At 39.4% G+C, this 22,984-nt stretch overlaps 2 protein-coding genes across 4 annotated transcripts in view; both read right to left on the bottom strand.

Annotated features, from left to right (window-relative positions):
• Positions 1–324: 324 nt before the first annotated feature.
• Positions 325–18,496, bottom strand: PWP2 (PWP2 small subunit processome component). Its single transcript, XM_075713504.1, has 21 exons — positions 18,478–18,496; positions 18,274–18,386; positions 17,318–17,412; positions 16,835–16,934; positions 15,622–15,765; positions 15,027–15,162; positions 14,287–14,507; positions 12,944–13,087; positions 12,114–12,184; positions 11,878–12,014; positions 10,596–10,744; positions 9,813–9,960; positions 8,471–8,621; positions 7,936–8,116; positions 6,840–6,987; positions 5,607–5,715; positions 5,082–5,147; positions 4,521–4,739; positions 1,991–2,141; positions 857–931; positions 325–682 (listed from the first exon to the last, which is right to left on the bottom strand). Exons 1-21 carry the CDS (start codon positions 18,493–18,495, stop codon positions 523–525), a joined length of 2,736 nt encoding a protein of 911 aa, XP_075569619.1. The 5' UTR covers position 18,496; the 3' UTR covers positions 325–522.
• A 1,219-nt stretch (positions 18,497–19,715) lies between these two features.
• The window catches only part of TRAPPC10 (trafficking protein particle complex subunit 10), a 42,749-nt gene continuing 39,480 nt past the window's right edge, over positions 19,716–22,984 (bottom strand). For all 3 annotated transcript variants that reach the window (XM_075719134.1, XM_075719145.1, XM_075719153.1), the window contains 3 exons: positions 22,744–22,921; positions 22,142–22,336; positions 19,716–21,315 (listed from right to left, as the gene is read on the bottom strand). In XM_075719134.1, coding sequence (XP_075575249.1) covers positions 21,077–21,315; positions 22,142–22,336; positions 22,744–22,921 — 612 coding nt within the window. In that variant the 3' untranslated portion in view covers positions 19,716–21,076. The remainder of the gene's footprint in view (positions 21,316–22,141; positions 22,337–22,743; positions 22,922–22,984) is intronic.

Genomic DNA, 22,984 nt, shown 5'->3' with positions numbered 1-22,984 from the left:
AGCAGCACCAGGTTCCTTTTGCAAGTGGGGGGGGGGGGTAGCCGTAAGGTCCGCCCAGCCCGAGCATGGCAGGCGGAGCACACCTCCAACTAAGAATGACTTAAAGGATAAAAAAGAAGAGTCCATCACAAAGTATGACAAGACCGCGTTACAAATAACTCAACAATACTTAAATCTATGTACAATGCGTTTTTAATAAAGAATGCCTTTCTTCCAGTCATACTTCTAACTTCACTGATAAACAATACATTTTTGTCTTACTTGAAATCAGGAACAATAAAAAAGAAATCAATGAAACAAGAAATCAGTGCTGTCAAGCTGTTACGGCCAAAGGGTACACCAAATACACCATGGATGATGCTTGGTCTATCTTACATTTCACCCACTTCCATAACTCACATGTAACTCCACCCACACTGTTAAAAGAGTTAAAATACGCCACTATGAGGGCCACTCATTCTCAGTGAATACCACTGCACAAAATTACTTTGTCTGAGGTTTTCCCCCTCATATGCAGAGTAACTAGGAACCAAGATTGTCTTTATGAACTTCTTGCATAAGATAATCACTGTCAGAATCCAAGTTGTCTTCATCTACTGATGTTTCTTCTGCCAGACGTTTCATGCCCCGCTGTTGTGAAATGGCCAATGCGTATTTAATATTGTAGATATTCCATTCACAGCTGTAAAAATAAATAGCAACATGTTAGAAACAAGATTCCATTTTTCTCCAAAAATAAAAACATCTCTAAAAGAAGATTGTCTCAAAAATTCTAATACCATGCTACTATCCCCCAAATTACTCCACACTTTTGTGCAGGGTTTTGATTTAAACTTTCAAATGTAACAATACATACAGTTTGGAAACATCTTCAAAATGACGTTGGATGCTTTTCTGAAGGAACTGAATCACAGGGAGCAGCTTCGCTGACCTTGAACGGAGAAAGCATGCAACTTGCAGTGCAATTTATATTTACATATGGAAAACTAGAACTTTTCTATATTCTCAAAATTTTAACAAGCATACATGTTAACTTTTAAACACTAACACTTTAAGATAATACTAAATAAACAGAAGCTTTTTGCTTTTGACTCTGCCCTCAATGATTATACTCAAGTAATATTATTGCCAGAAATATTGTTTTTTTCTAATGTCACACTGAAGCTTCAAGAACTATTTCTGCTTGCTGTAATGATGACAGTTCCTTCCAGCTACTACAATACTTTCTGAACAAGGAAGAGTTTGTTTTACATCACCCTCTTCTGCTTTATCAGCAACAAAAAGAAAATTTGTTCCAGTTATTTCAGTAACTAAGACATTAATACTCATGTTGAAGCAAGGAAAGAGTTACAAAATGCACCGTTTCTTTAACCTGCAAGGACTCCCTCTCAGATTACCTCACTTAGCCTTTTAAATTTGTAAATTTGCCTATTTTTGTTCCCAGAAGTCTATAAACTCAATACTACGGGTGGGCTGAATATAATTCATATGGCAGGCACGTGTAGTTATAAAGAACTATGTAGGAAAGCAGAATCCTAACAAGCTGAAAGTGCATGCTGTAATCACAAGCTCAGTCTACAAAATGCAGTCAGTACCTGCACATTATCTTTCAGGTATATTTACTATGCATAATTGTTTAAAAACACAATTGCCAAAATCCTATTACTCTGGAAATCTTTATGCATTTATAGGGTAAGCAAGGTCTGCAGTTTTACCTGTAATATCTGAAAAATGTTTTTGCAATTTATCCTCACAAATCCTATTATGCGTTCCAATTCTATCATATACACTGTTAGTAAAATTGTATTGTTTTGTAAATAAATGTAAATATTTAAATAATAGTAAATGTACTTGTATTAAATGTAAATTAAGTAGCTTCAATTGTTGTATATGTATCTATCTACCATGTCAGTAACTGTTAATTAAAAACCTCAAAATAACAAGGTTTTTTAAAATGCTTCTCAGCTTTTTGACTTTCACAACATATCACCTTGTTTTTAGTTTCTGTCCATGCAGCATGAGCAACTTATGAGCCCAAATAAGATAGAACTCTAAATGACAAGATATCTCAAATGCAGAGGCCAGGAACTCCAATACTTTCTCCACGTACAGGTCTGGGAGTGATGAGCAGACAACATCAACTGTGCAAAAAGAAAAAAAAGCCCATAGTCATTCAGAGTTGAATTACTATTTGGAATAACATGAAAGAGACCATAGGAAAGCATATAGGGAAGAAGAAGAAAACACTGTCTTGGCAACTACTTGATATTTAATATTGTATTCCAGGGTACAGTACCACAGTCTTGCAGGAGGCAAGTCTTTCCTCTTTGAGCCTTCCAATCATTGCTGCATTTATAAAAAAAACCCCTTAATCTCCCCACCTCCCAGTTCTTTCTCCTACCAGAATACTCTCCCCACCATCTCTGCTTCAGAACTTTTACTTCCACCCTTTCCTCCTCTTTTGGTGTAACTAGACTTTATTGAAGTCTTGTTGCTTCATACGAATTTCTGTATTCAGTGGAACTAGTTAGGCATAATAATCAGAGGCAATAAAGGATATGTGAAAAGATAGCAAAGTTGCCTGCTCACAGAGGAAGCATCTGAATGCTGTTAGCAACTGCACAGCACAAAGAAGCATGATTTATAAGCATTCAAAATAATCTGACATATCACTATGATGACCTCATGATATATAAACTTCTCTCAAAAATAACCAACTCCTATTCTCTGCAGCCAACCCCACTGGCCTAGGTAACATTAAACAGTGAAAAAAGTTTCCCACTTTTAAAGAAACAGGCACACATTCATTCTGCTAACAGTGGATTACAACGCCTGAAATTTCCACGCCTCATCCTCTGCTGCTGAGGTTTTGGCATCTGTCTGCTTACCCAGCGTTGCCTGTGTACATGGAGTTTTGGTTAACTTCAGTAAAAGAGAACTAAGTTTTGCCAGCCAGAGGCAAACACCATTATGCCAACGCAGGTATGCAAAAGGTGATTTACCCTGACATGCATAATTATCAGGCTTGCTACCTAGGGAATAACGTAAGAAAATCCTACAAAGCGGTTGGCTTGTAACACATCTGATTTCAGACTCAAGCATGTTTTGACTAGATAAAAGGAATTTTTATTTGTTACATGTGAAACACTGCAAGGAAATAAATCCTTTTTACTGGGGTAACAACACTGAGGTAAAGGTAAGAAAAATATACTTCAGAGTTATTATGACGGAACTGTTAATGAAGTTAAGTAGAATACATTACTGAAAGTTTATTTTTAAGGTCTTGTCTACCATATATAGCTAATGAATGTGCACATTAGTTATCAAAATGATGAAACAGGTGCTAAAGAATGACTTCAGTAATGTCCTCTAAAGCTGAGTTGACATCTTACCTGTTTCTTTTGTTTCTGACAAGTCACAATTGTGAAAGCATCTGTCTCTTGTTAGAAAGAGCTGGCACTTAACTGATAATCTGTTTGGTTTGCGTGAACACAGCCCTCTAAGGGCCATATTTACATTTGTTTAGAGGGATGAATTTCACAAACACTGTTTAACTAAAGGAACAAAAATCATCAGAAATTCAAAGGGCTGACAGTTGCAGAGTTGCTCCAAATTTTGGCAGTCCAAAGCGAGACTAATTTAGAAGAGCTGGCACAGAGCTTTATCCAGTTGAGTGCTGAACACTGCGAAGAAGGGAGAGTCCACTGTCTCCCTTTGTCAGCCTGCTGCAGTGTTTGACTACCCCCAATATATTACTGGTTTTAATATCTAGTTGCAATTTTCCATGCTGCAAGAGGTCTGCTGCCTCTTGTCATATCATTGTGCAACTCCAACTCTGGTTCTGCCTTTTTTCTAACACCCTAACAGGCACCTGAAAACAGTAAAAATATTCCCCTTCTCTTCTAAAGACCGAACAAACGCAGCTCTCTTAAGCCTCTCCTCAGCTGGCATGCACTCTGGCCCTCCAATCATTTTCCAGGCCCTCCACCAGATGCTCCAGAGTATCACTGTCTTTCTCATACTAGCGAGCCCAGAACTAGGCATGGCACTGATGTGGTCTCACAAGTGCTCAATAAAGACAACTAATCGCTTTCCTCAAACTGCTGACTACATCCTTGATAGTACAGCCCAGTATCCAGTTGACTGCCTTCATCACACAGGCACACTGCCAACTCAGGTTAAAGTTGCTGTGCCCCTCTAACATCAGCTACTTCTGAAACTGACATCCAAAAGCTTTACCAGCATATCCAGACCTGATCAAATTCCATGTTCAAAAGTCACTAGATGAGCATGCAGTAAAATTAAAACATATGTTAAGACCAAAGAGTCTACTTTTTTACAGAAGACCATCCCTTCCTCTTTAGTCTTCGGCTACCATAGAAAGTCCTTAAATATCAATGTTATAACTCCCCCCCCTCCCCGCGTCAAGATAAACTCTGCCCTTTACACTTCCAACTTCTTTGGCTTACATATCTCTGCTAACAGCTATCTCAGTCAAATTTCATGGAAGATCCACTTACTTTCATTGCTAGGTACACCCTCCATGACCTCCTGAATTAATTTCTTTTCATTCAGCTTGAAGGCCATGACGATAGCCATAGCATATTCCTTCTGATGCAGTGTTTTGTGTATATTGCTGGGTGTGACATCAATATCCAGCTCAAAAGGATCAAACATTAGCCCAGAGTCCAGTGAATAGATAAGAAGACCCTCTGTGGTGGTGGCTGCCCAGCTTCGTCCTAGAAGAGAAGTAACAATATCTAAGAACAAAGCTGTGTTTTCTAGGCTGGAAACAGAAGAGTAATGATAAAGAGATGACTCTTCATTGCTTACAAGTTGATAAGACTGAAAACCATGCATCACTGATGGACCTGTCAGCAACGACAATGCTTGTAAAAAATACCAGCTGACAGTGACATACACTTAAGTTTCCTAATTATCCACTGCATGGGAAACTGTGTAACATCTGGACAGACCACCTCCAAGGCTTTTGTACTTCATTATTACTCCTCCAATGCTCTACAATCTTTTTCTTGTTTTATATGGAATAAAAAAATCCTACATTAATTGTCAATACTCACCTGTAGGAGAGAATCGCAGGCAAGTCACTCTTATTTCTGGTTTAAAGTGTCGATAACTCATGTCACCTAAAAGTGAAGTTTAGAAGTGATTTAGTAAAAGTTCACAGTCTAGCTATCAGCTCTAACTATGCTGTTATCATTACGCTGGAAAAATAATGTGGAACATGCCAAAACCTGGCAGAGTTAAAGACAGGATAAGTAAGGGACAGTCCAAGAGATCTTACAGCTAAAGTAAGTGGCGGGACTGAATTTTGCACTTTGAAAAAGAAATCAGGACTGCTGGGTTCCATACCCAGGAGACCACAGTACCTCCTGTTTCCTGTTGCTTCTACTATGCAAAAGGGCCCACCCATACAACAGCTGGACATTTGTGTAACAGAGCCCTGCAGCTACAGAACATTCAGATAATCCTAACTTCAAAACTGAGCTGAACAATTCAAACCCTTCTTATCTGGTATTGACTCTACATCAAAGGTTTTGATCCACGTAAAACTAGTAACAGGACAGCAAAGCCAAAAGCCTTACCTCTTTTTACTCCAGGAAGAGGAATGGCAACACCATCATCACCTCCAGCCCCTTCATCAATCAGAGCCATGCTGCCAAATTCTGTCATTTTTCTCCGATCTAAGTACTCCTAGAAAAACATGTAGAGTTCCATTCACTGCACCGAACCTCCTCTCAAACATCTGTATTAACTGAAAATTCTCCATAACATTCAGGAGTTAGTGATTGTTTCTTTGCACCTTCTTCCAAAATCATAGAGAAAACTGACACTTTCACAACAGCAGGCAACAGTGTTAAACCGCAGATTAGGTTGCTTCAGTCTTACGGCCTCAGAACAGCATAACTCATTAAGACTGCAGTTTCATGTTATTACACTGTTGTTCTACTTAAGAGATGCACTATTTCCTCAGATGCAGACCTACTCTTCCCCCCCTTTGGGTTCTGTAACTGTACTGTGTTAATGTAAGGACTGTGTAGCCAGACAGCTATGCAAATGTTTCAGGGGCATTCCCACCCCCCATTTTTAAACACCCATCCCATCCAGGATTCTGTTCCAGGTGGCTCACTTCTGGTATCCTTTTTTAAGCCGCATGTTGAGCTACACTAGCACAACAGGGCAGCAGAGAAACAAAGGCTGCTTCACAATTCTTTGACAGCAGTCATTTGTATCTGGAACCAGTCCAATACAGTCTGACATGAACACTGGCACAATCACCTTTCTTCCAGGTAAGGGGATGTTAAGAAGGGTTACTGGAATTTTTTGCTTCTGATGCTTTTCATCGTTCACTTTACTTTTAGAGGACTTTAATTTTGCATTTGGCAATACTCAGAAACCAAGTGTGTGTAGGTCAGCGATGTTCTTCTGTGTCCACAATAAAATCCTTCATTTCTTTGCTAACACAAGCAACTGACACCCAGGGAAAGTTAGCTTAGTACAAAATGTTGATCATTTAAATTTTCGTATTTTCTCTTCAGCTTTAAGTTAAGTGCCAACTGACTTAACTATGCTTGAGAGTTCTGGTCATTCAATACAAATACATTGCAATCTGGCAAGACTTTAGGTAGCTGAATGTCAGGAATTAATTTTGTTTTCTGAGAAGTATTTCCTTACCACTTTCCTGCATAAAGCGAAGAAAATGAACCCATGCTTAACAAAACATTCATGAATCCCGCTTAAATGAGATGTTACACCAAAACCAAAGTCTTGGGGGTGGTGAGGGGAAACGAAAAAACCTGACTCCTGTGGTCACATACCTCCATTGCATCTAAAGAAAAGTTGCACGAGATTTCAAATTTTTTCATAAGGATCTGTTCCTTGACATTATATATACAGACAAATTTTGACAATCCACCTGCCAAAATAGACTGACCATCTGCTGAGTAACACAGAGTAGTAAAAGATCTAGTAAAGAAAAAGAAAAAGTAGTTAATTTCACTTCCACATCCGAGCTAGAAGACATGAGTACAGAGTGAAGACACAGATCATTCCATGGAAAAAGTGGAGATCTTCATTCACACAATATGTACTCAACACACAAAACCATTTACCACAAACAAGTACTTCGTGCTTTACTATGAATCACAGACAATTTAGAACTTCAACAGCTTTCTGAAGTACTTCCATACTTCTGATTCTGAATCGCAGCTCAAAGAATGAGCTCTCAACCACACCCTACACAACACTAAGGATGGTCAGAAGAGCTAGAGATAAACCAATGTCGTGGCACGTTTTAAACAGATGGTTGAGAACTCATCAACAAAAAAATAAATTTTTTTTTCAAAAAGTCAATGTTTCATTTCATTTTGTTTTGAGGGGAAGCAGTATAAAAAAAAAAAGAGGGGCTCAAGGGAAAAAGAACAAACACATGACTTCCGTATTATGCTTTTTGACAGCACAAATTGAACTTGCCTTTAAACATTACTTCACATGCATAGTAACATGCGATAAAACCTACAGCGTATTTACATTTTTTTTAAAATGTAACAGTTTCTACACACTAGTAGTTACATACTAGTACCTACATAACAAGATATCCACTTAAAAACCTATCACATTTGGCCAATGAACAACATGTCATGAAAAGCTTAATATTATGTTGGCAACCCACGTTTATAACTGATGAAACATGCTCAGAATGATGTTGATCAGTGGGTGAATGCAGCAGAAGACAAAAAGGATCCATCCAGATGTCAAGTCAGGCCATCTTTTAAAATCCAACATCAGAACCAAAATATTTGAACAGCAGATGCACTCTGCTGAAATCTTCACGTAAAAACCAAGCGGAAAGAAGCAATTCAAAAGCAAACGCCAGTGTGGCGCCCTCTTTTCGCTGCAATCTCATTTACTTACTTTCCCTTGGCTGCTTGTTTGGCAGTAATTTTATCAAGCTCCTTCCTTCCCATCTGAAGATCATGCCTTCCCTCAATTGAGCCAGTTTGCACTGCATTTTCATGATCCCAAAATGTTATCTGTCCATTCAAAGCAGCAACTGCAAGCTCCTTGCCATCAGGACGGAAAGCAACAACAAGAACTGCAAAAAATGTAATTAACATTTAAAAATGCAGTCAGATCTTTTCCTAAGAAAATACCCTACATTTCTCTAGGATCTTACCTCAACCACCAGAAAAAGCTTAAGAGTAACAAGTATGACTGTACTTTTTCTCTGGACAACAGACAAATGTTTAGCTAATTATAAGGCTAGAGCTAGTATTAAATAAAAAAAAAAGATTTCTTGCACTGTTAACCGAGTACTGTAGAGAACTATCTCAACTTTGGTTTTCATTACCAAGAATGAGTGTCTGTGTTTGACATGTTCTGCTGTTCATTCTTGAAACATTTTTGATAATATTTTTATACTTGATATAAAAGATGAAACAAAAGTTACCATCTGAGTTCAATATTAGTGTCTCCTTTGTCCTCCAGCTGTCTAACATATCCCATAACTTGACAGTTTTATCCCAAGATGCACTAGCTAGAACACACTTCATTGGGTTGAAGGACAAACTGCTGATGGGGCCCTCATGACCTGATAAAACCTAATAAAAGAAGAAAAGATAAAATAGAACTTGGTGGAAAAAAAATTAAATACATGTAGACTGCATTCAGTAAACTCTAAATATAACAATGAAACCATGCCTAACTTGTCCACAACATGCCTGAGGGTCACTTTTGGACATGCAGCATGATAGATAGATATTAGTGATTCTCAACTTTTTATCTTCAGAAGTTTAAAAAAAAAAAATTCACAGAAGTGCTAGCCACTCTTATGCACACATATAGTCTCTTTAGAGACCAAGACTTAGGAGTACAATGCATTTTCCCCCTCTCTCCCCCCCAAATCAGAACAGTCAGACCAACTGTGAAAAAGCAAGTAATTGCTCTGAGAATTCAGTACGTCCTGCAGCTGAAAACATTTAAGAAAAAACATTAATAAAAACTGTGAATAAGAATAATACAAATCTTTATGGCATGGAGCTCATACTCCTCAAAAGAAAACAAGGAAAGGAACTAAACTCAAAACCCTGGAGATCCACTGCTGAGTTACTATTAGTGACCTGTATTCAACAGCTATGCCAAATTAAATACCTGAATCGCTGATTTCATCTACTTGTACAAGATGCACATAATGCTTAAGAACTGAAAATAGCAAATGAGCTTGATTTGCTCAGAAGTAGTGTTCCTCCTTTATGCCATTTACTCTCAAGAGAATGAGTTTCAAACCAGCACCAAGACAGTGGGGATTTAACTTAAGTTTTCTCGCCCAACACAATAAAAACCTACACAAGAAATCATGCCCCTGCTCTGCTCCAGCAAAACTGTCCATGAAATCTATATCAATCTTAGGACAGCACCTATGATTTCTTCATTACCTGCAGAAAATATGTAGAAAAGAACATCTCTGAACAACTACTGAAGGAAAGACTCTCATGCCCATGTGTTAGCGCAGCAATACTGGCGTTACTTCATCAGCTAGAAAGAGCTCATTACTCCAAAAGCTCATTACTCCAAAATCCTAAAAACTGTTTCTCACACAAATCTGGGATAGCCTCTATGCAATAAATCAAAAACTGCTGAGAGTAACATAGTGTAGGTCCAATTCTTGATTATAAATATAACAAAACACTTCATGTTGTATTAAAACCCTCCAACTAATCCCAAAGTTACTTAGATCATCATGATATATATTATGTGTTAAATTCAAGCCCTCCAACATCATAGGTCCTTACATCCAGCAGCCTCCCACTCTGCATTGACCAGATGAATATTTCAAAGGAATCCTGGGAACCAGCTGACACAATCTCACCACTGGAGTCCACAGCTAAACAAGAGAACTGACTTGGTCGTGGAGATGTAAAGGTACGGAAATTGCGGTATCTGTTGTAAATGTGAAAATAAATTATGCGAACATTTTAGGTAGATTTAAACATGTGTTTTACGAATGTATTTAAAAAAGGATTTAATTTTACTTCTAAAGTCTTTTAAGCTATCTACAGAAAAAATACTTTGTATAAAATTATATGCAATGCCTCAGCATGATTCCAAGAGTCAAAAAAGGTATTATTATCTCTGCAGAAATAACAGCCAAAAATACTCAAACAGAAGATCTTTCTTCTATCACATAGCGTATGTCCATTCTTTAGAAAACACGGGCTTGTTTACACATCCAGTTCTGTATACAGTTGCATTATAATGGCTCAAACACTAAAACTATGGCAAATATTCTGTCAGACAGATGCCTTCTCCCCATGAGTAGTAGAGCCAGACAATAATCTTACTGGATTTCCAGCTTTTCTGAGAAAAGTGCTTCCAGAATTTTCTTCGCAGACACTGGACAAAGTGACAGAATTCCTGATTACTATCTAAATTTGAATCAAAGGCTGAACCAGAAATAATAAAGCAGCACTTGCATTTGTGCAACTTCAACATAAAACAAGCAATCAGTGGTTTCCTGTATTTTGGGGGTGAAAGCTAAAGACTACATGAGACACAAAAGCTTTATAAGGAGTTACCTGTGTAGATCAAAGGCACGCACTGTTCCATCTAGAGAAGCACTCAAAATGACATAACCATTGGAAGTAAAAGTTACAGCAGTTACACCACTGGTATGTTCTGTAAAAGTGACAAAACAAAAGCTGCTTGAAGTGTTCCACACTTTCACCTGCAAGAGAAACAAGAAAAGCCTTCTTAGCATCTCCATCATCAGTTCAGAGAGAAAGTAAGGGTAAGGCAGCAGAATAGTAAAGAAAAGTCAGTCCTAAAACTCTGCAATATCATAAAGGACTTTCAGAACCATCAGTAAGGAATTCTGTGCAAGAGAGACAAGCAGGGCCACAGCTTATCATTAAACCCCTAAAGACACATACGCAACATGAAAATCTAAGCGGAGACAGACTAAAAAAAATTTTAATAAAGCTAATTTTCAAAGAAAACTATAGCATTTGGGGAGTACCTCAGACTCCCAAGCTTTGGACTGCCTACTGATAAAGCAAGCGTCAAATTCAAAACCAACTGTGAAGCCATTCCAGAAGTTACAACTGAGATGTTATTTCAATTTCATTCTTTTTTTCAAACAAAAATGTTATGTGTTTAGCTATCTGCAGTTTGCGACTTCTAGGGTTTGGCCAATTTTAAATCTGAATTGCAGAAGCCATGAAATGGCAGGTCTTTTTTCTGATATTCAGAAATTCTGATAGGAAAGAAGATGCTATCTTTGTCCCATTTATGTGCTCCACAAAACACCTTTAAAAAAAAAAAAAATGTACACCTATCCTGCCATTTCAATACAAGCCAACCATGAGAAGCTAATTTTTCTTTTAAATACCGGGCTTCTGCAATGGTACATTTCAGAAAAATCTGTTTAGGAATCGCACTTTTATAAGTAATTTGAAATTAATTTTCCATCAAAAACACTTACTAAAAAGGCACAAATTTGCTGATATTCATTCATCCCAAAATATCATGCAACCACCACAAGCGTACATAAATTAACATTTGATGAATTAGATCTTTTTGTCTGTATGGTGACTGCAACTATAATAATTAAAAAATGATCTGCTAAAAAGCGTTAAGTGATGTGATTTGCAGAGGATACCATAATAGCAAATCAAACTATATACATGCTCTAGAGAGAAGAATCAAAACATTTAAAGTGAGGACAAAAAATTATGACTTCATATTAAGAAAAATATGTATCTGTTACAGTAACTGAGCTTTCTACATAACATGAAATTCAAGTTGCTTACTATGTTCGTAAGACTTAAGTTCATATTTCAGTGATACTGCATCACTTACTTTCCCATCCTCCCCTCCAGTTACTATGTATTGTCCATCTGGAGAATATGCTAACGAAACCATGCTGTTGAAATGTCCCTGCTGCTTCAGCACGTAGGACTCGCTTTGCCATTCCCACACCAGGAGCTGACCCAAACCTATACACACATGAAAAGAATTAACCAGAATTATGAATACAGTGATGAGACTCTGCAAATGCAAGCCACAAAACACAGAGACCAAAAAAATTTACAAACCTGAACATCCAAAGGCAATCCAGTCACCAGTACAGTTGATAGAAATTGAAGCTATCCTTTGGTCTGAAATACTGAAATAAGATAATTAGTGAATAAAAAAATTGTGTTTTCATGCCTTCCGTGATAAAACTTCAAAACTAGGGTTTATTTCCTCTGTTCAAGCAAGTTCTTTAATTACTTTACTGAATTTCTGTATCACTGTAACATCAAAAGCAGCATACATGTTCTTTCCTTTATTATAGTCAAAAACATCAGACAGACAATACTGCCTTATTCAGAATGAAGACAGAGTATCTACATCCCAGGCATACTTGCCAGCACAGGGTAAAACTCCCCACGTTCGAGAAAAAAAAAAATGTTTTTTTGTAGAGAAAAATTATGCGTTCTTTAGCTAGCATCATACAGCAATGGAAAAGAATTACGGTTTTATTTTTCAACTTGGCGATAATTTACATGTAATTTTGCATATGCAGAACTTTTTTTTTTCTCAGATACCATCTTTATTTTCTACAAAGAAACTGACAACATCAAGTCCAAAGCATTGAAGAAATCTATAGCCAACAACTAACTACTCAGGAGTTCCTCATTCAGACCTCACTTTTCCATAATAAGCTATAATAGAGTGGTATGGTATTTTAAGTCTAACTATGATTCTGTCCTTCCAGAAATTACAATACTAAATAGATACTCATGTTGAAGATTTTTGTGCTCTGATTATTCTTCCTTCACTACTAAACACAGTGTGCTCTCAAAGAAACCAACGAACCCCAAAAACGTACCCCCCCCCCCCCCAAACCAAACCAAAACACAACCACAACCCCATACCTCACCTCAAGGAGTGGATCAGATTGAAATCTGGAAGCTCATGGAGGTGAAAGATTCCAGAGGCAAAGCCAGTGACTAAAAGATGTGTTTTCTTGTGATAAGCTGCAGATGTCAGGTTATTAAAGTCTCCCTCTTTATTGAAAAAATACCTGGCATCAAAGAAATAAGCAGCAAACAATGCAAAAGAAAAGCATGCTGTTATAGTTACATTTCAAATACAGCTAAACTATTTTGATCGAGGTATCCTACAATAAAACTAAAAAGCAGTAGTTCCAGGAATTGCTAAATATGTTACATAGCCAGTGAAAGCAAATTCTCTTCTTTTCCTCAGTGTTTACAGCTGCTACAGTAATCTGATTATCAGAAGTGACACCTGATCACATGCAGCGAAAGGGATGTAAAAGTTCATCTCAGAGGAACTGCACTGTGCATTTCCTTTTGATCATCTAATGCCAATACGGGTGACTCATGAATTCACTGGTTATCCTTCTATACACGAGTCCTCATACAGCGCAAGGAATTGAAGCAACAGTCGTAATTATTATATGCATGGTGAAGAAAGTTTTCCCAGTTTCTTTGTAGCTAAATCCTCTACTGGAAGTAAACAGATAAGCACCACATGACAGTTAAACAAAAGAGCATGTGAACATTACCCAACAGTTGTATGCTCCAAATTCCTTCAGCCTGGAAACAATGGTCCCTGAGGCTAATTCCAACCTGGGTTGGGGTACTTTCTTTATGCTTCCTTTACAGTCAGAAAGACTGAGAACGGAAGCCTGATGTCTAGTGTTCCCAACTGGCCCCTACATGCATCCTGTCTCTCCCTCACTCCACTGACAAAGAGATTGCCTATGAACATTATCTTTCTTCAAGCAAACAGTGCGACTATCTTAAAACTGGATTATTCTTTGCAAGCCACATCTCCTTTGATGTGGACAGATAGGGAGAGCCTTCAGGAAGGCATCTCCAAGTAGTTTACCAAAGAGGCTGATGAACTATCTTTATGAAACATTGCTGTCGCCTCTTGAAGTCAACCAATCTCTTCTCTATACTTAGAGGATACTGTACTAAAGATCTCCTTATGCTTTTTGAGTTTCAAACACTAAAACATAATTTCTTATTAAAATTACAGTGACTTGTTATTCTGAAGGTGAAGGGTATCACCCTTCATATAGTCAAGGTATGACAAACAGATGTTCTACTGAAACTGTTTAAAATGGGATTTATGGTAAATTACTAAATCCAGGGCAGTTTTATACTGCTTGGAATGAGTGATAAAGGGTGAAAAAAGCCCAATATAGTAAAGCCCCATAACAACTCTGCCTTCGGAAAACTGAAAATCACTTACTTTGCAACACGTGAATATTTAACTTTATCTCTAGTTTCTTGTTCATTTGGATTGGCTTTTCCACGAATTTCTTCACCCTTTGGCTCTTCAGTAAATTCTTCATCATTTTTTGCTGCATTCTTTTCCCTAGCTGCATCTTTAGGGGGCATGGGCTTCAAACCATCGAGCTCTGTATCACACTGCCACACACAAAGAGCTGCATCCTGGCTAATTGTGTACAGCTAGAATACAAACACACAAACGTACAATTATCATGTAATACCTATGTTTTGTACACTGCTGTCTTGATACGAATATAGAATCACAGAAGGGTTCACAAGTCTGCACTCTATCGTTAGGATACCGTATTGCTTAAACCTCTAGAATTCGAGGTGCTTTGATCTGAAAAATTCATTTCTTCTGAGAAATTGGTGATTTATTTTACCTGCCCTCAGAGAATTTTGAAAAAGCAATTTGATTATCAGTTGACATCACAGCTAATTATTTTTTTTTCATATTTACAACTGTAACTTTTGGGGGGAGCAATTTTAAATAACTTACTCTCCTTCTAAAGTCTACATCTTCAAATGCTCACAGAATTGTAAACTCCTGATCACAGCAGAGGAGTTGAGACAGGTTTATTTACTAATTTTCTAAATCCTGAGATATTATCAAAATAGCCAGCATCCTTACCTACAGGTAAGATTCTGCTTCAACTATTTTAATATTAAAATTCAAGAATGTTGTGTGATTATACATACATCTAGACTGTTCTCTTCAAAAAAGCAGGCTACTATTACATCCTTATGCCCTCCAAGTGAGTAGTAGATCAAATTTGCCCATCGTTCTGCTCCAAACACCCATGTAGACATGTCCTTGCTCCCTACTGCAAAACACCTACAAAAGAAAACACAATCTGAATTAGAGCACTGGTTTGCAAAACTCTTCACTGGGTGGAGAATGTTCTGAATGGGAAGACAGCAGTCACGACTTTAAAAGCAATTTTACACACAACAGAGTTGTAAACTGAGGTTGGAAACTCGAGCAAAGGTAGACGGGATTAAATACATTCAAAAGGTCAACCATGCTCACATTCCTGAGATACATTCCTTTTATCGATAACTAGGCATTTTCAAGCAAGAACACATTGTTGATCCCTAATGCATGCAGATTTTATACTTCCTAGTATGCCTACTTCTAATTTTTTTTTAAATTCAAGATAGAATTAGAAACAGAAGAACGAAAAAGAATTTTTAAAGCTAGTACAATACTTTAGAGCCAAGAAAATGGACTGCAACATGCATACAAATATTAACAACGTGAGCAGGTAGACAGTGCTTTAGTTTAACAACTCACTTGGAATCATCAGTCCAGTCGATACAAGTTGTTTCATCATATGGACCATAGTAAGTTTTGTCCAGAACAAACGCATTAAATTCTCGTTTCCTCCCAGGAGCATGGTACATAAGAGCAACATTGCCTTTTGTAATCACAAATTTCCTGTCGTATGGCAGAAAAAAAAGTACAATCACACACGAAGCTGTTAAAGCAAACAATTGTTCAGCACAGACTGCAATACAACAAAACAAAACAATGTTAAAAAGGTTTCTGTGTTACTGAATTGGTAAATATGGATTGCTTTTGAATTAAAAACAGAAAATTTGCAGGTTGCTATTATCCCCCAACTTCATGAACATAGGCATACCTTAAACGTTATAAGACAGAAAACCTTCAGTAAAAATCACTTAAGTTGGAATAATGAAATATTCATTCTCTAATTCTCACAAAAGAAGGAAAAGTTCAAACATTCCAAACAGGATATTCTATTTCAACCTCTCTTCACCTCCATATATTGAGTACTTTCACAAACACAAAGCATCTGCATCCCTGTTACACATATCCTCTAATCCGGTCCTGTTGCCAGTATAATTGCCTAACACAGAACTGTGTTCTCAAACTTTCAAGCAAAAACTCATTCATGATCACTTTAAGTCAATCCAACTGAGAAACGCCACCAAAAGGGGAACTCCACACTTTTTCCTCTCACCCTTCGGATAGCTCTTAACATTTATGTCATCACACTTTGGTTCAGTAACCATGCAGTCAAGGGACGTGAAAAGAGGTGCTCGATTCAGAGAACTTCCTCTTTCAATAGCACAGTTGTCTTAGACTAACCCAACTCAGCAGTGAAACTGCACCACCAACAAGTGCCATCACGCAACTCTGGAGCGCTGACTGTCCCCCCCGCCATGGGCTCTTTGACCTCACCTACGATACATGAGAACAGTTAAGACTCACAGCAAATCTTCTATGTTTCCAAGCGTTCCACCATAGACGGACAACATCGGTGACAGGCAACCTTCCAGCTAGTATCTGTTTCCAAGGCTTTGTTTTTTCTCTTTTCTTCCCCTCTCAACTTTACAGATAAAGTGACTGCGATCTGCTCAAAATCTCACCTATGCTAATCAACAGGTATCATCCCCAGATTGGTCAGAATGTCTTAATAATTACAACGAGTTTATGAGATAATTTCTGCTGATTTGTTCTAAAGCATGCACATTTTACTTACTTGCCATCAGGTGAAAAGCTGACACTGTGAACTGGCTTGTGAAAATAAAAGTGATGTATCACACATTTACCGATCAAACTGACAAGCAAGGCAGCTCCCTCTGTAAGGGCAGAAAAAGAAAGTATCATAGAAATAGTCCAGTTCCCAAAGAAACCATAACCCTAGCAAGCTTAGATTCTTTCCTTAGAGGGCAGGGCTGGGAGGAATCCAGAACCTCCCCAGAAACTTTTCAAGAGAATATGCTTAATATTGTTAAGAAGAAAAATACAATCAAAAATACAAGTCACTTTCTAAATTTTGTAAATAAGTTCTTTTTAAATTCTGTAAATGAAGACACCTTCCCCTGAAATTCTACCATAATTTTCAAAGCAGAGCACTTCTAATTTATGTTAAGGTTGAGTACCTAGCAATACAGACTTTCCTATTCAGGCTGTATTTTTATTTCATTATGTTATAAAACAAATGCCTCCTTTATGAAAGTACCTTCATCAATTAGTATGGCAAGACTTCCATCTGGAGAGAGCCCCACACAGACAATATTAAGCCGTGCAGCCAATGGGAATGTCTCACACTTATTACTGCAAGAAAAAGATAAAACAGTAAATTGGGTGCAAGGATATAGAAATCAGAGTCATCTTCGGTATCAACGAAATAGGGTTTGATACCTGTGTTAAAGCCACTGAATCAACTTAGATGTAAAACTCTCACAACTTCCTTTAGCTGCCACAATCCCATAAACATCAACTATGTAAGGGACTGGCTCCTGACCAGAAACCCAGTATAACGAACATCAGTTACAACTCTGGACTATAGGAAAAAGCAGATGATGACAGTCTAGGCTTTGCCATAGATGAAAGACAGTACAAGACAGAAGCATACAAAGAAACCATAGGACTAAACCAAATGCAAACCATTCTTTCCCCTCTTTATTCGTTTCTAAAGCACATCTTTACATACTACTTATGCTATTCTCCCCACAGACGTGACCTACGTACAGAAAATCTGCACCGTGCAACACCTTGAGAATTCTTCTCCTAGGCAGGTTTTTACCTTTTAACGCTGTCAGAAACCGTTGAGGACATTTTGGGAAGGAAAACCGTTCTTGAGAACCCCAGCCCATGCCAGCTGCACCCCCACAGCCCGCTCGTCCTTTCCCGCAGGGCTGCGGGAGCCGGCGGTGCAGGGAGCACCCTTCTCCCTCTCTTTCCCTCCCGCTCCCACTACGGACAACGCGGACTTGGCTGCCGCCGTGCCGCCCTCGGGTCGGGCTCCGCAACCTCCTGTAAGCTTTACTCTCCCCGCCCCCCCCAAAAGGTGCTGGCAGAACCAGGCCCTTCCCCCTCCCCCTCCGGCAGGCGGCCCGGGCGGGGGCAGGCCGCAGCGCTAGGCCGGCGGGCCTGAGGGGGGATGGAGGCGGCAGACGGCTGGGGCCCGCTTACTTCTTCAGGTCGAAGAGGGTGATCCTGTTGCCGACGGGGCTGATGAGGGCGCTGCCATCGCGGGTGAAGTTGAGGTTCCCGCGGCGGTAGACGGTGCCCAGCAGGCCGGAGAACTGCGAGGGGAGGGGGAAGGGAAAAAGAAAGAGCGAGCGGTTAAAGGAGCGGGGGAGAGGAAGGCCGGGGCCGGGGCCGCCCCGCACTCACCCGGTAGGCGAACTTCATGGCGGCGGCCCCACGTGAGGAGCGCCTGGCGCCGCTGCCGGCACGCGGAGCCACGGAATCAACGGCAGCGCAGGGGCGGGCGCGCGGCGATCCCGCGCATGCGCCCGGGGAGGAGGCGGCGGCGGCAGCGGCGGCTTCCCACCGGGGGCGGGGCCGGGCCGGGGCCGGGGCCGGGGCCGGGCGCTGCGGGGGAGGCCGCTGCGGAGGCCGGCTTCCCCCTCGGCGTTAGTAGGTGGAGGAGGGGACGCGCCGCCGGAACGGCGGGCCCAGCCTTTGGGCCCGGTCGGTATTATTGGTCTCCTCCTTCTCCGCCTGCAGCCCTTGGCGCAGCCCGTGCCGTCACCCGGCCTCTGCGGCGGGCAGGGCCGCGTCCGCTGCTTCGGCCGTTCTCGTCTCCCGTCAGGACGGCGCCGCAGGGCCCGCGGCTCCCGGCCGCGACGGGATCTGAGGGAGCCGGAGCAGAAGCGTGAATAAACACCGAGGCCCAGGCGGCGGGAGAGGCCCAGGCGGCGCGCCCATGGCGGCAGCGGGCCTACTCGAAACGCCAGCAGCCGCAGCAGCAGCCGGCCTGACGCGGCTCCCCGGCAGCTGTTTTCCAGAAAGCTAAGAGCACGCTTTAGACCGCTATTCTAAATACATCAGCTTGTTTAAGTTTAGAAAACACTTTTTCCGTTAAAGTAGCTTTGGCTAAAATAGATGAAACAATCACTCCTTCAACAAAAGGAAAACGGGAGAAGTCACGGCAGCAGAGACGGTGGATTTCTTTTTAAAACATGTATATTTAGAACTGTAACGCTTACAATTTCATTAAACAATCTTAGTACAATGTGTTTAATCTAACAGTATATTACAGAACAATGTGAAAAATGATTTAATAGCAAACCATGAAAATGGAATTAATTATAATACCTGCAGTGTCAAAGTCACTAAACTTGTTACCTTTTCCAGTCAAAGAATCCCAGCAGTCATTCGCACTAAATGATGCTTTGGGTTTTATCCAGAATAAAATGGTATGATTTCCACAGAGAAAGGGCATTCCTTCACAGAAAGAAGATGCATAACAAGAACATTTTCAGCTAGCAGGTCTACTTGATACATCTTATTTAGACATACCTTTTTTTTAAAAAATAAAAAATAATAAAAATGTTTAGACCAGTGCAGGGTGCCTATTCATTTTTCGACTTAATTGCAATTCTTTTTGGAAAGGGGTTTGTTTTTTTCCTTCCCCTTTATAATTTAGCAGAACCTGAGTTTAGAAAAAAATACCAACAATGAACTTGTCTAATGAGCAGTTCCTCACTTTAGCTTTACTGACAAGTATTTGATATGGGACAGTTTTCCTCTGTGGAGTCTGTTGACAACGCACCATTATAGATCTGCAAGTAGAAAAGGTCATTCTCACATTAAATGCACAAGTTTCAATATCAGAAGCAGGACATCAGAAGGAGTTGTAATTTTTCCAGTCACAGGTGGATTTGCAACATTCACAAAAATTACACTTTTTTTTGTTTACATTTTTTGTATTTACATTTCAGATATAAATAATGAAATTCTTTAAGTTACATGTTTTAACTTTGCTTCACAATTATTCTACATCTGCAAGCTTTCCTGTATCAAACCAACCTCTTTCTTCCATCATGAATGAGGAAGTCTGGCCTCTAATCTACACTAAGCCTTTATGATGAAAGGTTGACTGTTCAAGTATCACATCATACTGAAATTTTTGCCCCAATTTAAAAATTGGGGCAGCAAACCAAGCCACTTAGAAATGGTAATAAAAGAAATTAATCTGGGAACTCAGTAAGCCAAATAATTTATTATTAAATTCTATCAATATCTTTCTTTGGTAAGAACTATGCAAGAGGATGACCCAACCCCCACCCCCCAAAAAAATCATATAATATGTGACATCACAGTGTCTACTCTGTGAAGGAGAAAGCCTCAAAAAATTAAGGAATTTTGTTCAGTTAAGATTATTTATAACAGTAGCTCTTCCATGCATCTAAATATGCAAACGATGGAAGTTTAATATAAAATTGCAATGGCAGGAATTAACGATGATCAAACAAACAAAAAATCCAACAGAAAAGCAACTATTACACCAGTGAATGTGCTGTTGTAGGCTTTGTTGTGTTTCTGGCACATGTGTGGTAAAGCCTGTAAATTATTACATAAAAATCCAAGATTTGGATAACTCTATCATCCAATGCTAAATCCTAAAATATGTAGGAAGCATGAAACAAATCTCTCAGCTGCCAGACAAAAATAAAGTGGTCCAAATATTTGGATTTTTTTGTTTTTGTTGCCCTGTGTTGCGATGCAGGATGTGACTGAAGGGAGAAAACCCAATAGCTTACACAAAACATACTGAAGTGGCAATATAAACTAGCTGACACAAGCTTCACTGTACATTTAAATTGATACAATTGTCTGGTGCTTCCATGGCCAGTACATGTTGAGTGCCATAGGTCTCCTTAGAGTTAGAATGTTACAACAAAGACTAATCAGGTCATAATCCTTTAAAGTGCTTTCATATCCAGTTTCTAATGGTTTTTGTTTTCCTTGTTCTCATACCGAGTTGTCACGTGATATTGACTTCCAGAACATGGTCGTCCTTGCTGGGAATGACAAGTATTTGCATAGCCGTGCTGCAGTTGAAGACCTGACCAGATGAAAAGGACTGCAGCCGGGGCATTGGCAAACCTTTGTGTTCCCCACTAGCTGCAGAATGCAAGCTACCTCTGCTCCTTATGCTGCTGCTGTCAGCTTGATCATCCACATTCTTGTCCACAGATAGGTTATCATTTTCAATCCAGCTATCTGTTTAAAACAAAAACCCACAGTTTCATTCTATGGAGTGATGAAACAACTTAAAAATTATGTCAGAGCTCAGACGCACAGTCAACTTACCACATGTTAACAGTTACTGATCATCTCTGCTGAGGTAACAGTCTATGCACATTTTTGGCCAGCAGCAGATGTAGCACAGTGAATTATATTGGTTTCTAAGGAAAATTTAAGTAGCATTACCTCACGTTTGTCACAGGCTAGAAGGGTGCACACTGGCAGTTCCTGGAGCTCTGCTGACAAACGTTAAGTTGCTTGCACGAGTGAATCCTCGCTACAGTGCTGGGACTACTCAACAGTACAGATAAATACTCTAGGTGGCTGTGGCACTTTAAACTCTTCATCTAATCTGGTTTATATGCCACACAGATTTTCAGCAGTTCTTTTATTTCCTCCTTAATCCTTTCAAAAACTGGGAAAAAATTCAAAGCTAATGAAGACACACAGTAGATGTGCAGTTTCCAGACAATGAAACCGCAGGATTAGAGAGTTATCAAATAGTTTTCACTTGATTATATTCCAGTGGCAACTCATTTGCACAATAATCTTTAAAGGAAATATAAGAAAACAATGCGTTCATTATTCCTCCTCACAGATTAAGGCTGCAACCCAAATCCAAAGTTCCCGTTAGAGCAACATTTTGTAAGCTTCAAATCAGAACTGTGAGTGAAGGTAAGTTACAAAGACACCTAAGAGTACTTGGTCAATACACTTCCTCGCCTTGCTTTTCTCTTTACACAAGAACACAGGAGAAGCAGAATCATTTCTGTAAGTAGCCATGTAGTCAAGATAGCTTTACCAGCATCAAGTTGCATGGAGTGAGCAGAATGGTGAGGGAGGTATTTAAACAATCTGACATCAGGAAAAGGAAGATATCCAGCAAACAGTGGCATCACTTCCATGTGGACTTTGTGAGTTGCTTGAGCTGCAACAGGCATTGATATCACTCCAGAACTTTTTCCACAGACTGCCCAGTTACTACTGTTGTCAACAACTGCAAGAGTAAAGAGCAAACACTATAAAGATCTCTTCTGAAAAATGAAGAGCCCTCAGTATAGTTTTAGAGCACTTTTAAAATCAGTACTTTAGCAACATCTATAAGCCCACCAGCTTCTATGTGTGAAGAGCTGTGCAAAGTAAGAAAACAGCCCTACACAAAAGGAACCATACACAGTTGGGCCTCAAGCAAGAATCTATCCAGTCTGAACAGCATTTTTCTTCCACTTGAAGACAAATTAATGAGGAAAAAATAAAGTATTCTCAGTCTAGCAAAATGAAAACCGCTTTATTGAGCGGCCATACTCACAATACAAGAATATATGCCATAGAAAGTCTGGCAGATGTCATCATCAAGACAACACTGGGGAATTTTGTCAATATGCTTAAGAAAAATATTCTTACCTTCATACATAAGTTTTGTTGTGCAATATCCATCCGATTCTGTTAATGCTTCATCTCTGTCAACCTCTGAGAGGTCAACAAGTCGGGTGATTGACACCTCTAAAGAGCAGAGTGAGCCTGTTTTACAGTACTCTGCCCCCAATGGTGGAAAAATTTCAGTTTTCACATGATACAATGTCTGTCAGGAAGAAAACAGTGCTGTTATCAAGAAAAAAGGGGTGTTTTACTTGTGTTTAAATTG

The sequence above is a fragment of the Pelecanus crispus genome, chromosome 1 (genome assembly GCF_030463565.1).
Source record: "Pelecanus crispus isolate bPelCri1 chromosome 1, bPelCri1.pri, whole genome shotgun sequence".
Lineage (NCBI taxonomy): Eukaryota > Metazoa > Chordata > Aves > Pelecaniformes > Pelecanidae > Pelecanus > Pelecanus crispus.
The sequence above is the reverse complement of the archived record's forward strand: the minus strand, read 5'-3'. Positions and strand labels throughout refer to the sequence as shown.

What these genes read in the sequence shown, in the direction of transcription:
- PWP2 (XM_075713504.1), bottom strand. An exon ending in AATCTGATCCACTCCTTGAG is followed by an intron (nt 12,185 to 12,943) that starts GTGAGGTATGGG and finishes ATCTTATTTCAG; the next exon opens with TATTTCAGACCAAAGGATAG. An exon ending in TTTGAAGATGTTTCCAAACT is followed by an intron (nt 683 to 856) that starts GTATGTATTGTT and finishes TTATTTTTACAG; the next exon opens with CTGTGAATGGAATATCTACA.